This window comes from Trachinotus anak, unplaced genomic scaffold, assembly GCF_046630095.1.
Source record: "Trachinotus anak isolate AG129_WGS33_773 ecotype Australia unplaced genomic scaffold, CSIRO_AGI_Tana_v1 ptg000013l, whole genome shotgun sequence".
Lineage (NCBI taxonomy): Eukaryota > Metazoa > Chordata > Actinopteri > Carangiformes > Carangidae > Trachinotus > Trachinotus anak.
In genome coordinates this window covers 3,844,965-3,862,386 of record NW_027273864.1, presented here as the reverse complement: position 1 = coordinate 3,862,386, position 17,422 = coordinate 3,844,965, and the positions used below count along the sequence as shown (strand labels likewise).

The 17,422-nt window shown below is 39.9% G+C and overlaps 1 protein-coding gene across 4 annotated transcripts in view; it reads left to right on the top strand.

Annotated features, from left to right (window-relative positions):
• The window catches only part of epha8 (eph receptor A8), a 118,544-nt gene that overhangs the window by 54,325 nt on the left and 46,797 nt on the right, over nucleotides 1-17,422 (top strand). For all 4 annotated transcript variants that reach the window (XM_071494222.1, XM_071494221.1, XM_071494223.1 and 1 more), the window contains 4 exons: nucleotides 711-764; nucleotides 1,811-1,954; nucleotides 3,317-3,466; nucleotides 6,718-7,033. In XM_071494222.1, coding sequence (XP_071350323.1) covers nucleotides 711-764; nucleotides 1,811-1,954; nucleotides 3,317-3,466; nucleotides 6,718-7,033 — 664 coding nt within the window. The remainder of the gene's footprint in view (nucleotides 1-710; nucleotides 765-1,810; nucleotides 1,955-3,316; nucleotides 3,467-6,717; nucleotides 7,034-17,422) is intronic.

Sequence of the window (17,422 nt, the reverse complement as noted above, 5' to 3'; positions counted from 1 at the left end):
CAGTAGGTGCACGGAGGTGTAACGCACATTAACACGTTTAGAAATACCAGCATGTTTCATTCTCCATTCCTCCTCGTAATTCTATTATTGGCCGCCAGCAGCATTCAGCAAACAATGTAAACCTAATCACATACATGAGGGGCATCTCATTAAAGGGAAATGTGTCCCGTTGGAATCACATTAAGTGAATTCCAACATGCTGAAATGTAGAACACATGATTGCATGTGTTAACTGCTGCTCACCCCAACACTGGAGTGGAATACATCAGTATATTCAAAACAGGCAGTAATCCCAGTTTAACCGTGTTTATAGACACTTTAACAATCTGTTTTTAAATGAACATTAGAAAGTGAATGAAAAGGTGGATTTTTTTTTGCCTCATGCAAAAACACTATCTCTACATTTTGTCCTCCAAAGTCATATAGATAATGAGGTTTAGAAAACCATACTGTTGGTCTTCTGAGAGATTCAAATATAGCATACCATACACCTGCCACACCAGCATGACGGCCGCCTGTGTGACAGGAGTCGTCACATGTTTCATTTGAAGTCAAAACCAATAATCTTCCAATGCGGTTAGGGAGACGCACAGGAGCAGATAATCATGTGGGAAATATAGACGGCAGCTGAGTGATTTGCTGAATATGAATCTGAAAAACGTGGAGACGTGTGAACATGCGACTGACCCTCTCTCTCTTTCTCTGCACAGTGGGATGCCATTAACGAGATGGACGAGTACTTCAGTCCCATCCACACTTACCAGGTCGGTAATGTTCTCAGTGTGCAGTGGGGTTGAATGTTTTATTAGAATCAATTATTATGTCAATAATTATTATGAACTCCAGTGCAATCACTTTGGTCCCAGTGAAACTCTGTATTATAGACAATATAATTAATCAGTTCACTGTTTAATTAGATTGGCTATATTGCTGCTGAAATGATGAGCTGATTAATCAACTAGTCAGTCAACTGTTGGCTTTAACATTTAATTTTTTAAGTGCATTTCAAATACTCATGTTTGCTGCTTTTCATTGTTTTCTATGATAGTAAATTTAACTTGACATTCTGACTGTTGTATGGACAAAATAAGTTATTTGACAGCTTGTTACAGCTGCACAATCAATGAAAATATAATCTCAATCAAAATATGGCCAAGTGCAATAGCCAAGTAGCAGGAACTGCAAGTTTTTGATAAAGGTAAAGTGTGTGCTAACAATGCATTGCATTGTTGTGCACCATAAGCATAGTGTTGCTACAACATCATATTCTCCAGACGTAAGGGAACATGATTGTTTGGTACAGACTAATAATAATCAAATTAAGTGATAATGAAAATTATTATTATTTGCCCCCATGGTCTATAACTTGGTCTATAATTTACCAACATAAAAATAGAAATGTCACGTCAAAGCTTTCTCTTTTAGTGATTAATTTAAATGTAAATTGTTTGAATAATAATAATAATAATAATAATAATAATAACTAGAATCAGCCTTGGAATTGTATGAGATAAATTCCCACCAAGTTGCTAAGACCTTCAAATTCCCAGAAAAAAAACACAAACACATAACACATTGTACACCATGGTAACTAAGACCCAGCTCATAGTCAGTCTTGTGAATATGTAGCCATGTAAATAAATAGACCACTTATTGGAGGAAGGCAAGATCCATATCTCAAACAGAATCACAAAAGTCTAAAATCTTGAGAAACAACACCCACACAAAGCATCTTTAATGACTGTTATCTGTACGCTTGTTTTTATTGATGATATTGCTGCTGCTGATCACAACAGTTTCTCTGTATCAGGTCTGTAATGTGATGAGTCCCAGCCAAAACAACTGGCTGAGGACGGGCTGGATCCCCCGAGAGGGAGCCAGGAGGATCTACATTGAGGTCAAGTTCACCCTGAGAGACTGCAACAGCATGCCTGGAGTACTGGGCACCTGCAAGGTAACACTGGGGGGGACGAGGATGGAAATGTGTACAACAAGCAGACAAAGGTGACAAAGGTGAAAGTTCTCAGATGTGTATAATGTAAATCCTAATCTGTTAGAATAAACATTTCATATTTAAAAATCACAACCGTCACAATCTTCACTGTGGCCTTAAAACATCAACGTACAATTTTTGCTTTAAAGACTTTTGTGACATTTGGGGAGTTTGATGTACTGCTGCTTCATGGGTAATGCAGTGTAGTGTGAACGTGACCAAAATAATGTAAAGGTGGAAAATCTCTTTCGAATGTTTGAGAGTATTTTATTTTACTCAGGAAGTTACATATTTCTGTACTGTAGTTGTAAATGCACAACTTAAATTTAAAAAGTGTCCACTTGTCTAGATTGCATACTGGCATAGTTATAGTTGGAATATATGGAACATATGGATGGAATATAGTTATGTATAAGCTTTTTGGAGAGATGGATGCATTTACATCTTGTCAACATCTGTAAAGAATATGTCTCAGTCCATCCCTTGAGGTGGTTTCAGTCAATCTGTAACATTCCCAGGTTGTGTTAACACTTCTTTGACATTGGAGATATGAAAGCTCCATTCGGACAGGATAAATGTTACAGGAGGAGGTGGGTAAATAAAATATTTACTCTGCTCCTCATTCACTAATTGTTCCAGAAAGCATTTTAACCAACAGAAAACTACATAATGCGTTCTATATTAAACATGGACGTTCAAATGCCTCCCAAGGGGGCTCTGTACATCCATGGGTACACTGCAAACAGAAACAGCTAATTGTTTGGCACATGTTTGATGGTGCCAGTTTCCCACGATGTGAACGCATACAGGCTAAACAGAGGGGATTAAAGTAGAATACGAGTATCTACGAGGAGCTGACATTAGAGCGGCACATTTGTTGAGCTTTTACAGAATCTTGCTCCCCTGATGGTTCCCAAACAGGCCTATGCTGTATGTTGGTATTAGCATGCGTCCAGATAAATGAAACATTTCTGACTTCCTTCATTTTCAGTCAAATTTCACACTAAGCACCGCATGCAGAAAAAAAAAAAACAATTAAAGATCCATGTTAACATCCTCACTCCATGTCGCTCCAGATGGGATTTAAATTACAGTAGGACCAGCTCACAGAAAAACAGCAAGTAAACCTGGCTGTGGTTATTACTGCAGTGGGGGTGAAAAATTATACAAGCATGCCCTCCAGGCAGGATTAAAATCACTGACCAGTGCAGGTAATTTTTAAAATCACCTCATCTCTCCTGGAGAAATAAATCCAGTCTGAATGAGGCTTTTTGCAATGAACACACACACACACAGGACTCCAACTACTCTTGTTTGTTCTAGGAAACCTTCAACCTGTACTACTACGAGTCTGACAGAGCGGCGGGCTCGGCCATACGGGAGAACCAGTTCATTAAGATTGACACCATTGCTGCTGATGAGAGCTTCACGGGGGTGGACCTGGGAGTCCGGAGACTTAAACTCAACACTGAGGTAAGTGCTACAGCAATAAACAACAGCAAAATACTGACTGATAGTACAAGGAAAAGTTAGATGCAGGCTCTTTGAAGCAATTTCCCACTTTGGATGGTAAGCTTATTCCAATTCGTAGCACATACACCTCCATAAGATCTCAAGACATGTTGGAAACATCCATGGCCCCGGAGAGCCTCCTCCAGTCTTGTCACTGAAGCTGTTTGGCGCTCGGTTCTGCAGATCTGTGAAAGAAAGCAAACAGCAGGGCTCAGTATCATGGGAAATACTTTGATATTTATAACAGCTTTGCATTTGATGCTGGATAGTGGAACTACACTTTTATTGATATCTTAATATTGTTGCAAAGATTAAGATATGAAAGACTATAATTCATTGTTCAATGTCCTTATATTTCTTAAACATTAATTCTATCTATCTATATATCTATATATCTATCCTTTTCCTTATGTTTGGCCTTATGCTTGGCTCCTGGTAGCAAAAATTACACCTAAAGAAACAAATTGAAACCATGTGTGTCCATAACTGAAAAATGATAGCCCACAGTGCAGGAAAAAAAACTGACTCCTCTGATTACACAACATATGTTTATTTCCTGTCATTTATCTGAAATAGCAACAAAAACATCCGTGTAACAGCTCAGAAAGATCCACGAGGCTCATAATTAGCTATCTAATTAGCACACAGTGTTGATGCGTATATCAGGAGCTTGGTGAGTCAGTTTGACGCTGAAAAATCTATTCAATCCATCATCTCAGTTTGTAAACAGAGCTACTAATTAGGCACTAGTGACGGTGTTCCTGCGTGTAGACACTGTGTTTTCCATACATCAGTGCGCCTACAGAGGAAATATAACATCCACTCTGTGAAGAAAAAGAGTGGATACTGTAGTATCCACGAAAACCTCAGCCAAGGTCGGTCTGTCTCTTCCTGTTCTGCCTCCTCTGGGATGTCACACAGTGTGAACACAAACTGAGTCATTATAGCTATCATTACAAATTACAAAATGAATCATTACAAGGAGGGTTGCCACCAGTCCCCTATAATACAGGATTGTCCTGGATTTGAAAATAAAATGTTGCGTTCCATATTTGTCCTGTATTTTTGTACGCATCATTTCATTCATGAATTATATCCTCAGTATGCAGTAGATTGACAAGCTCTGTGTTCTGTATACATGTTAAAGTGCCTGCTCCAAATGGGGACGGCAGTGAGGCACCCTGGTAGCTCAACTGGGTGAGCACGCGTTTTAAAGTCTTAGTCTAACAAGCTCCATCAGCTAGCAAGCTAACTGTGCTAACATCATGAAGCTTCTGTCAGCCCATAGAGATTAATGGAGTTCTGTTAAGGCTGACTTTTTTGTGATGGTAACAAAATACATGAAAGTAAAATTGATGACAAAATAGGGCGTCCTCATAATTTCAGATGCTTCCACAACAAACTTATAAAATAATGTGCTGAATCAGTGCAAGTACCTTGAAACAAGATCAACTGCGACATGATTTTACAAAAAACAAACATATAAAAATGTAATAACATCCATGTTCCCAGGTTGTTGGAGGTGGAGCAGTTGATTAATGTCTGCTGCCAAAGCACAACACCAAACACCAGTCCAGAGATGAAATTAAGGCTGTGTTCACACTGTTCCACCTGTTTTGTTTAGCAACCACAGTTTGAGCTTTTAGTTCGAACTTACCACACTCCAGTAAGTTTTCCTATATGAAGGTTTCATAAATATGCTATATGCCCATGTGTCCTGTGTTCTTTATATTGTGTACAACAGTACTGAAGTGCACAGAAGTACATTTACTATGTAGTGACAGTATAGTCACCACAGAACATAAAAAGGTCAGTGAAGCACAACAGCTTCACTCGTCAAAGAAAAATTGTGCAGTTCCCTTATGCCTCAGGGTAGCAGTTTCCTTTTTGTCTTACAGCCCCTCTGAATGTGGCAGTGTCTTGATGTTATGAGTTGTGAGTTTTTCCAATGGTTTTGTAACATTTAAATACTTAGAGACTAGAAAAGGTCAAATCTATTCTGTACCTCAAAATAAAAATCAGCGATTTAAGGTTTGGAAAACTGGTGTTCACAATTATCTCACTAATGGGGTGCAACAGGAGCACATTGTTTTCTTCCACAATGAGATCAGTTCTGGTCATTTCGCAGGAGCGTTTTCTGTACTTCTCTTTCTTAGTGGGATCTAAAACACCTCCAGCATTTGAACCAGAACCTGATGACAGCAGGTGTGATGTTTGGTCAAAAGCAGATCTGATGAAATCACTCCCACACAGTCCTGATGAGGCAGATTAGTTAAGTTGTGTACCAGCTGTGACGGTGATGCTGGTAGTGTTTTCACCTAGTGAGTTTGTGTGTGTGTCATCATGACAAAATCTGGTCCTGGAGACACTGACTGTAGATGTGGACTACCACAGAGGTGGTTTTGAGCACTTTGACAGGTGTGTATGTCTTTCAGTTTGCGGATGTTATCACCATGATAGCATCTTAACTGCGCAAGATGCAGTCACGAAACTTTACAGGGGTGTAGCTGACATCACAATCCAAAGATGGGTGTGGTCTGACCCACAAGGACTGAGTTCTCATATAAAGTGAAGTGATAACTATTGAGTACATCAATATGTTGTGGTCTTCGTGGCTGGTGCAATCTCATCACAAGTCGGTCTCTAGTTGAGGCCTCTGTAGCCTGCTCCTCATCTTTGCTCGAGGCTAGCAGCTCTAGGCTACATTAGCTGCTAGTAGCATAGCACACCGTAATCTTTGACTCTAGTTTTACCGCCCCCATTGCATTGAAGGTTATAGGCACTAGGTTTTCACAGGGAGGAAGAATGTGTGTAATGAAGAAGACAATATCTCTGTGATAAAGCCCATCATGAGTCTGACAGTGTTGTGGGAGTGGCATCATTTATCCTGCATAAAGAAGGCAGAGCTGTGTCACTCAGCCCACCTTTGCCGTGCGACTTTGTGTGCACCACTGCTGGCTTTGTGGCAGCACACAAACAGGGCCTTTCATGCTTTCGTGCATTCTTGTTAAGACAGCAGCTTTGTTCCTTGTTCTTTGGCTTCGAGCTTCACCTTGTTGTCACATCCAGCTGGATCCTGTTTGGGTGTACACCCCTAAAACAAAGAGTGACATGAACACACAGACTCAGACTGCTGTCAAAAAGAAATTAACACCCCCGTGATGACCTAAAATATGTGAGATGAAGTGTCAACTGCTCATGTCTCCTCACAGGTGCGAGGTGTGGGCCCTCTGAACAGACGGGGCTTCTACCTGGCCTTCCAGGACATCGGTGCCTGCATCGCCCTCACCTCAGTGCGGGTCTACTACAAACGCTGTGTGGGAGTGAGCCGCAACCTGGCCGTGTTCACCGACGTGGTGACGGGCGCCGACTCGTCCTCTCTGGTGGAGGTCAGGGGTCAGTGTGTGGATCATGCCGAGGAGAGGGACACGCCAAAGATGTACTGCAGCGCCGAGGGAGAGTGGCTGGTGCCCATTGGGAGGTGTGTGTGCTCCGCCGGATTCGAGGAGCACAGAGACTCCTGCGTGGGTAAGTTAACCGAGGATGCTTTTACACCTGCCCTGTTTGGTGCTGTTCAGATAACTCCAGGGACTCGGCCAGTTTCGGTCAGTTTCCTTAGGTTGTGCAAAAGCAAAATTTGAACTCCGGTGTAAACCAAACAATCACACAGAGAAATCTGGCGCAGTTTGATTGTGGTGTGAAGGCAACAAGGATGGACCTCAGGTCTCTGTGACTGTAGATATGCGACTTTAGTTTGAATTTAAAAGCTGCTCAATCCACATACTGAGTGTGGGAGCTGTCAAGGAGGTGATTCCTCCCATACACAAATGTATTATATGTACATATACTGATTTATACCTATTCACACACACACACACACACGCACACACACACACACACACACACACACACACACACACACACACACACATATGTTTTACATAAGCAATCTATGAAATCATGCAAGATCATTCAGTTGCCAGGATATGTGCAGTGTGTAAGTGAAAAATAAGTTAAAATAGTGTTTTTGTTTGTGTCCTGCTCCATGTATTCTGGCAGTTTCTCATTAAAAAGTGAGTGAACTGTAGGGTTAGGACAGTAATGACAGATAATGTCCAGTTATGGTCACGACTAAAGCTGAGGAGAGATTTTATTCTCAGGTCTTCCTTTACCAAAACAAAACCAGACATTCATTAAGCCTTGCTGAGCTACACTGTGAAAAAGAGAAAGAATGAAAAGATGTTAAAGAGTGGATAAAACAGTGGCAACACAAAGTGTAAACTCTCCAGAGAGAGCTGGAGGGGAGTGAACTTCATCAGAGTGAGGTGAACTTCAGCTGAACTGTTGCTTTGCCCTAAAACCTGGTGAAGTGGATTATAAAACATCAGTTTGCTGTTTGCTCACTGTCTTTGGGCCGTTTTGTTGTGATGCCTGCAGTTTGTTCTGATTCCTGTCGTAATTCATGCCTCAACGATAGGGTCCCAGTCTCCACACGTCTCTCTCTAACAGTCCTGACATGCTGTTACAGTACGTACACTGACAGAGTTATCGGTTGCTGCTCAGCTGTTGTTCCTCATGTCTGTAGGGCCACAAACATATCCCCACTAGAGGCAATGTTGTAAGTGATAAGGGAGAAAATCCGCAGCCCTGTTTCTGTGAAAAAATGCACAGAAGTTCAATTGAAGTAATGTGAGGATTCAACGATGTGAGTAAGTGGTTATCTCCTGCTTCCACTTCCCATCACTGTCCCATCGCTCTGAAGCAGCCGAGCCAGTCATAGTGAAGTACGACAACAGCTGCTCTTCACATCCGAGGAAGCTTGTACAGGCAATCATATTGTTGTCTGCCGTCGACGCTGCAGTGAACACATGCACCACACATGGTTTTGGTTTTTTTTAAAGTTAAAACAGTGTGGTGAAGCTTTTAATATGATCACATCAAACAGATGTGTTTTCAGTCTTAAATCTACTTTAATCTCATGTCACAAATGGTTACATCATATTTTAACAATAAATATGAATAAAACAAGAATCTCTGAAAAAAACTTCATACAGAGCAAAATGCCAGAGCAGTCTGATGTGTGCAGAGGTGTGTGTGGTTGCCTTGGAGCAGCCTGGTGTTATTTGCACTGGGCTCTGACACTTCTCAGTTCGGAGGCTGCAGATTTATCAAGATACTGCATGTGTCCTGCTGCCTTTAGGTGCCTGTAGGAATTTAATGAAATAAAAAATGAAATTAATTCAGTTAATATTGTTTGTTTGCATTTTAAGTACCATTCCTTTATTTCTGCACATGTGCTCCAAATATTTAGTTTCTCCTTGTCGATAAAAATCACCAAAGAGGCAGCAGATTGACGTCGCAGTAGAAACAGACGCGGTTCGGAGACACATTTTCCACCCAAAAATACCAACAACTTGCCTGATCTGACTGAACCTCCCACCTGTTTGCACCATGTGCTCTGCACTGGGCACCGAAATCCCACACAGATGGGCAAAGTGAAATTCAAGGTCAGGGAAATTCCCACACTGTCCAACAGTTCCTTGTGCTGGTCATCGCACCGCTAAAGAAATAGTGGACCAAAGTGAACCAGATTCAAAGGCAGTGTGATTTTTTTTTTTTTTTAAATCAGATTTGTCATCTTCTTTTCTCAGTAGGAAAAATATTCACATAAGCATCAGAGTTGCTCATTTACGTAACTGTGTGAAAGTTTCCTCTGAGCTTGGGGCATCAGCAGAATGGAAAAAAAAAAAAAAGCCTTCGAAATAACATGAATTGAGAATAGTTCAAACCTTTCGACTGAATCAAAGAGTCTGTTTGAAGCTCTGGCTGTGGCTCATGTCAGTAAGAGGAGAAGTTCAGGGTCTGGTCAGCTTCTCTGAGGTCTAATATTTCTCTCAGGTAGGTAAATACTGAGGCCGCTGCTGCATCGTTCAGCCGTCCATGCAAAGATTCTTCGTCCTCTTGTTATTTTTAACCACATTCTGTTCGTTTTTGTCTTTCGTAATTTTCGTCACGGGGTTTTGATAGGGTGACCTCATTGGAAGACCTGTGCATATTTCAGGTTGCCATGGGTTACTGTAATTAAAATCTATTAATCACAAAGCAATGGATAATTAAACGCTAAAGCAGTTTGTCAGCTAAACAAGCTGAACGAGACACGCAACACCGGTTCGCCTGCACCCCCCCCTCGTCTTCCTCCTCCTCCTCCTCCTCCTCCCAACACTTACACACTCTCACAAATCTCTTTTGTGGTGTTTCCAATCTGAGGCCGGCAGCAAACACCCTCTTGCTTGGACAGCGAGAGCCTCCTTGTCAAAATGTGTTTAAACGTGTAGGAAGAGGAGTGTATGTGTATCTGTTTGTAAGTGTGTGTGTGTGTGTGTGTGTGTGTGTGTGTGTGTCCAGTTCAGAGGGCCACTTACAGACTTTCTATAATTAGCTGCAGGCAATTAGCGTCAGCACAGAAATGCAAAACAGAGAAAGCAGAGGGAAGGGTAGAGAGAAAAATCACCTCGCGTCACATTTTGTTTATGCAACAGATTTTATCCACGTTTTAGTGCCGATTTAAATGTAACACACTGACGGAAGTTACCTGAGGTTATAGAGATATGATGCATCTGAAAATAGAGCTAATTTGCTTTATGATCATTCTCAGTAGGTGATGTTTTTACCCTTTATTTTACTACTATTACATCACTGCAGTCAGAGCATAAAGTGAATTTGCAGTGGAAGGGGAAAAGAAAAAAAAGAAAAGAGCTCTTCAATATATCCTCTGCTGACTTCTTGTCTCTTCTGGCACCAAACTGGGTCGTTGTGCTAATTCATCCTCGCCAAAGCCAGCCACAGTCACGCACACACGAGACTAGACAAGACACAGAGAGGAGGGGTGGGCACGAGATGGTGAAAGGAAGACGGCTTAAGTGGTGAAGACTTGTGTGTGCAGAGGGGGAAAAAAAATCAGACATGAATGTGCGTGAATATGTGTGTGTATATGAGCGTGCTTAAGTGGTTCTCCCCTGACAAAGGTGCAGAGCTTTGGCTGAGATCACGACATGGTGTATATATGTGTGTGTGTGTGTGCGTGTGTGTGTGTGTGTGTGAGCACAGGGTTGCGTGACATGCCGTTAAAAGTGTCACAGGGAGCGAAGCAATGAAAGACGAAGGGAAAAAGAAAGGAGGATGGAGGGAGAAAGACTCTGGTGGAGTAGTTGACTGGACCCCTCGTCCAATTGAGTTTACATCAAAACACTGAGTCTGTGTGTGTGTCTGTAGCTGTGCACACATGTGTGCAGGTGTGTACTGTATGTGTGTGTATGTGTGTGTGTGTCTGTGTGTGTGTGTGTGTGTGTGTGCCTCCCAGTGCCAGTAAAGAATGGACTAAAGTGCCCCATACAGTGAGAGCGATCGAGGACACACTGATATGAGACACACACACTTAGGCTGGTCACATCTACTCAGCTCAGTCGGCTCATCCAAGCCTGACACACACACACACACACACACACACACACAGAGAAAGAGAGAGAGAGAGAGAGGGGTTGGTGTGTACATGTGGGTTAGCTCGCTCCCCTGCTCAGTCAATGGACCACAGCATGTCCTCCTCTTCTGTGAACTGCACTGTGCCTCTGATACTTTCATGTGATTTATGTGTAGGAAACAGAAAATACACATTAACTGGAAGTGACCACATAAAAAATCCCTTAACATATAGTTTTATCCTTTTATTTCACCCTGAAGTCAAGCTTAAGGTGGCTAAAATAATTGTTCCACTGTATAAATGCTGTATTTCCTCCTCATCCTTTGCACTGAGTAAAATATCCAAACACAAGTCTCCATCATTTTTTAACTGCACCATAACATTAAGTAGAAATATTGTGTTTATATAAATATATAAATATATATATATAAATATATAAATATATAAATATATAAATATATATATATATATATATATATATATATATTAGTCCAAATTTAAAACCCCTGAAAACTCTGCCTTCACATCTTAATTTTATTTCTCATAAAATGTTTAGGACCAACTGAGCAACAATCAAAATTAAAGTTCAGAAATAAACATCTTCGGTATAACTCAGCAGTAGTGGACTGTGGCACTGTGGTTTGATCAGATTTGATTGACAGTGGCCTGGCAACATAATTAAACAGTCCCCACAACCATTATCACAGTTTTTATTTCAATGATCCTGAATTAACAAATAAATGACATCACAGTTTTCCAGTGAAGCCACACCCACTTCAAAACAGTGAGAAAAGCTCACACCATAAAAATATTTCTTTTGTAAAAAAAATAAAATATATATACTTATATTGACACATATGGACATAGTAAATAAAAACATGTAAAAGTATGTTGATGTAATATACAATGGGCTCCTAAAGCTTCCCAGAGTGGGAAAATAGACATGGTCATTCTTACATTTATAAGAAAAATATATGTAAGTATATCAAATTGTTTTATGTATGTTGTTTTAATAAACATGCCTGTATAAATTAAATATATAGTGGGAGCAGAAATCTTCGCAATGTTATACAATATATATCTTCATATATCCAGAGTAATTATAGATGTGATGATAATATATCCTTTTATATGTGACATATATATATAGCAACATATCCAGTTGGGACAAATATGTCATATATGACATTTCTGTATGGGACATATTGTCATATTAAAATTAGACCATGCAGAAAATTTGACAGATCAGAAAAATGTTATTTACCAAATTATATTGGTGAAACAATAATAAACAAATGTTTTCATTCTTTATTTCAAATATAAAATTTAAAGCTAACACATCACCCTGGATGTACCTGCAGTATTTAAATGTTGTTATTGTTGTCAATATCACACTTAATTTGTTCAGAAAATCATACATTTTTATAGAGAGTTAAAAAACCAAAAAGGTATCAGGCAAAACTAATTAAACCACTGATCATGCATCAACAATGAGGAGATAATATGCTAATTGCTGCATTTTTTTTTCTAAAAGAGTGAACTGGTTTTATCCAGCCTAGTGTTGTTATACTGCTTACAATATGTTTGGCAGCTTCACATATTTATCATCACAGATTATTATGGCCTTCAGATTTATTTCCTTTTGTAAAGATAAAATCATGACCAGAGCAAATGATGAGATTTAGGAAATTGCTTTGTCAGTCAGAGCTGGGTGCACAAGAGAAAGGATTATGCTCCATAGTATTTTGGCTGGAGTGTTTTTTTATGTTCAAATTGTGTTAGCTTTGGATGCCTCTGTATTAAGGCTGGGTCAGTGGTGGAATTTATTCAACTATTGTACTTGAGTGCAAATATGAGGCACTTGCTACTTTATACTTGTGCTCCATATTTAAGAGGGAAATATTGAAGAAATACGTTTTTACTACCCTGCATTTATCAGCTATAGTTTCTAGATACAAATTGAGATTGTACAAACAAAGCATATGAATAGTTGATTTTAAAAAATGGTGCATTGTTATAGAATTAACCCAAATATATATTTCCTAGTTTCAGCTTCTCAAAAGAAAATTTGCTGTTTTTTTTTTTTTTTGATTTATAAACCAATTGATTAATCCATGATGAAAATAATCAACAGTTGCAACCCTATGTATAAATACTTAAGTATGAACTCCACCTCAACCAATTACAACAGTGAATTGCTGCTTACACATCAATACATGAGTAATAATAAACTCTAGCACGGATTTTTACTTTCGATATATTTTCTTGATTCTGCTCACATTCATTTCAATACAGGACTTTTTGGAATGGGAGTATTTTTACATGGTTGTATTAGTACTTTTATCTGAATACTTCCTTCACCACTGGCCTGGACAGTGTAGCAGAAATGACCACAACATAAGACAACACAGCATTTAATTTTAGGGTGAAGACTTAAGGTTAGGGTAAAGTTTAAGTTAAGGTTAAGGTTAGGTAAGGGGAGGGGGTTACTATAAGTCTCTGCGAAATTAATGTGAATCATTATAATGGCCTCTGAAGTGATATATAGCGCACTCTCCCTCTGTGTGTGTGTGTGTGTGTGATTCAGGTAGGTCTTCTAATTCATCACCTCTCCTTTACGCAGACAACAGCTATTGGCTCCTTCAGTCACTGAGTGATTGCAGGAGAGTTCGGAGCCTCTTTGACTCTGCTGTCAGCAAACTCTCCTCCCTGTCAGTCAGAGAGGATGAGGGAGGCGGAAAGAGTCGAGGAACAGAGCCGGAAAGAGAAAGAGAAAGGAGCAGAAGTGAAATGAAAGAATAAAAACACAAAGACAGAAATGAAAAAATGAGAGAAGTGAGGCTTGAGTAGAGAGAAGGTGAGCCTCATAATGTGATAGTTATCTGTCAATTTGGCTCCGGCGAGAAATATCAGAGGAAGACAGCAGCAGGCGACAAGGAGGATTTAATATTTGTCTATTATATATTTATCTATTTCATCACACACACACACACACACACACACACACACACACGCACACACACACACACACAGGGGCTGGGGGCTTTGTCCTCTCTCCGAGCTGTCAGTACCTTCCTCCTCTCTGCTGTCACTCCTCCTCACTTTTGGTATTTTCCACTTTGAACATATGATGCACATACGCAGAGGTGGACACACACACACACACACACACACACAGGTCATTGAAACTCCTGAGACACAGCTGTGCGTGGCGGTCTCTGACAGGGTGAAGCAGTCTCATTGGCCCTGGGTCCCTGAGGTCCCGACAGGTGGGAATAACTGACACTCTGCTGTGGGAAAGGGGTTCGACCAGTGTTAGCTTCCTTACAAACTATATGACCAATGATTATTTAACCAATGTTGTTCTTTTTATTAAATATTTGAAACAATGAATTGTCTCCACTCCCTTGAAAAGATGGAGGCTTTTTCATGAGAACAGCTGAAAATATTATTTTAATTGTCTCTTTGTTCAGTCTTTTAATTATTCTGTTCGGCTGTTTGTAAATAATATTACATTCATTCAAATAGCTAGTATATCAAAAACATATCAACTGCTGAAATATTCATCAGTTCGTCAATTAACAGAAAATTAATCAACTATTTCAACACACAGTTAATTGTAATAATTCTTTCAAGAACAATGCAAAAGATTCACTTGGATTTGCTGCTTTTTCTCTTTTTTTATATGACTGGAAATTGACAAAAGACACAGTTTGTAGAAATCACCTGGCGTGTGGGAACTTGTAATGAGTACGGGCATTTTATCCACTAAACATTTAATCATTTAAGTCAGTGGATGGACTGAAAATTGCAAGTTTAAACACAGAGTTTAAACAGATTAAACTGTCTTATAATGTGAATGGTTTGCATGTGTAGCCCTGCCTCCTGGACATTACGTTTATACAGTATATTACTAAACTATCACTGGTGGATCATGTTCAGAGACAATGTTGTTCCCAGAGTCACTGGGGGTGGTCGAGGTCACACCAGAGACCAGGTCTCACCTCCACAGCTCTGTCTGAAAACATGTTGTGACGATAAACAAGTTAAATAAGTGGATATTGTAAAAATAAATAAATTAAAAAAAAGAAAACAATTTGCTGATACATTCATTATCAACAGCCAGAGCCGGCCTGAGGCATACTGTCCATCCGTCTTATTAAATTAAAAAACTAAAAAAGCCACTAAAAAGGACTATGATGCAAACCATCATGAAACACCCAGCTGTGTTTATAATCCATGTGATTTAGGGTCAGTTTTTTAGGACTTTAAGCCCATAAATGTAATTCTTTGTCATGTAGCGACCACCGTTTAGCTGCTAGTACGCTCCCTCTATGATTTCCTAGTTCCTAATGAAGATGCAGTTAAGTGATTCAGGGAACAGATGATTTGGTGAGAACTTCATTATTCCCCGGCTCACGACCACTTGAGTGGAACACAATATTCATAATTGCTGTCAGAATCAACGTGTGGCGGGCTGCTTTCGAGAACGTATACAGAGCTCAAATTGAAACGGTCTCCAGGGGGGGAGAGATGGGGGAATAGTGAGTGATCAAATTAGTTCCATCCTCCTGGCGGTTTGCAAACAACTGCTGATCAACAACATTGTTACTGTTTGGAGGCAAATGACACCGAGGCTCCAGAAACACACCCGCGCTCGCAGCCTCGGGGAGGGAAAGCTGCCCAGTGAGAGCACACACACACACACACACACACATTCACACAAACATAAGTGACACAAACACTCACACACACTCAGGTTTGAATCCTCTGACACTATTTCACCAGAGATTTGTCTCAACTGTGTTTGAACTCTGTGGGAGGTAAACCTTTTTTTTTTTCTCTTGAAGTAAATTTGTTGTAAGGTGGATCTTATTTTATAATAACACCGTACTCACCCAGTTAACACTGGTTACTCTAAGCATTAACTATTAACTTATTTCTTACTGAATCAATCTACATGTGGATTGTGCACAAGGACAAGTTCATCCAGACAACTCGATCCACTTTAATGTCTGCTTCCACAGTAGGACAACTGAACACCAACAACTGTCACAACCTTATATAACTCTGCCAATCTCAACGATCACTAACTTCACAGGCAAAGTGGATTATGCAGTTTGAAATCTAAATCTTTACAAAAATAAATCTCATTTTACATTCATTTAAGATCATGTGGTTATACAGCGATGTAACTAAATAGATGTCACACAAGCAATAAAACATGTTTTTAACTAAACCCAGATTAGCGGCATTGATTTGGATTCGAAAACAGAGACAGTAAAAAAATGACCCAAACTGTCCATCCGCCAGGCTTCAGGCCAGAACTGGACCACAGAAAGAATGGGAAAGTTATACAGGTAATTAAGCAAAAAAGTAACAATCAGGAACTCCAACAACCACAGAACACTCTTCATCAATATAACCAAAATATGAATTAAGTACAATTTCTGTCCATTTGATACAATTTTTTTTTGTTTTTAGCCAAATCCTAAGAATGAGGTCCATTAATTTGAAAACAGAAACGTTTGACTATTTAGATTTAGTCTCTCATAGCCAGATCTACCTCCACATCGCTGTGTCAGTGCTGGAGAATGGTCTGGATGCTATTATTCTACTGTGAGGAAAAATGCTCTGTGAGCACTGTCATGAAAATGTCTGATTCCCTGCAAAGAAAACAACTCAAAAACAGCAAAGAAATATGTCGACTGTAAGATTGCACGATCCAAATCTTCATCAAAAATTTCTAGTTTCAGTGTGTCGGCTGTTTGCTTGCAGGTTGTTGTTGTTTTCCATCGAGTCAGACTAATTAAACCATAATAGAAGGTCGATTCTAATTCTAGTTTTTAAATATTTTGTATGTCCGCCTTTATTTCTGATGACAGATTTGATCTTCCTGGACTCAGATGATACCAGTCCTGCACCACTCCATCTGTGGAGAGATGTTTTGCCTTTTCACCTGCTCTTTGCTGGAGGGGTTTGTTGCTCCACCTTCTGCTTTAAAATACTAATAAAAAAACAACATATAGTTCTTGGGATCATTGCCATGTTGAAACATTCCTCTCCTGCCAAGCTTTCTCGGCGACATCTTGCATTCTTAGCGTCATCTGTAAATGTCATCTCCCGTACATCTTTTTCCCTCATGCAGCCCCACCTTCATGTTTCACAGTCAGCGCTGTGCAGTCGTTGTGTTGGTCCTGGCCAGGGCCACCACAAACACATTTATTTTGCTTTCATCTGACCAAAGAATGCACTGCCAGCATTCGTCAGACCTCTTTACATGTTCTCTGAAAAAGTTTCATCTTGCAGCTTTTGTCATTTTGCGAGTAATGATTTTCTCCTTTGATGCCGTGCGTAGAGGTTGACCTCATGCAGTGTCCTTCACGCTGTCTGACCAGTCACTGAAACATTACTGTGAAACACACAGATTATCCTGCCAT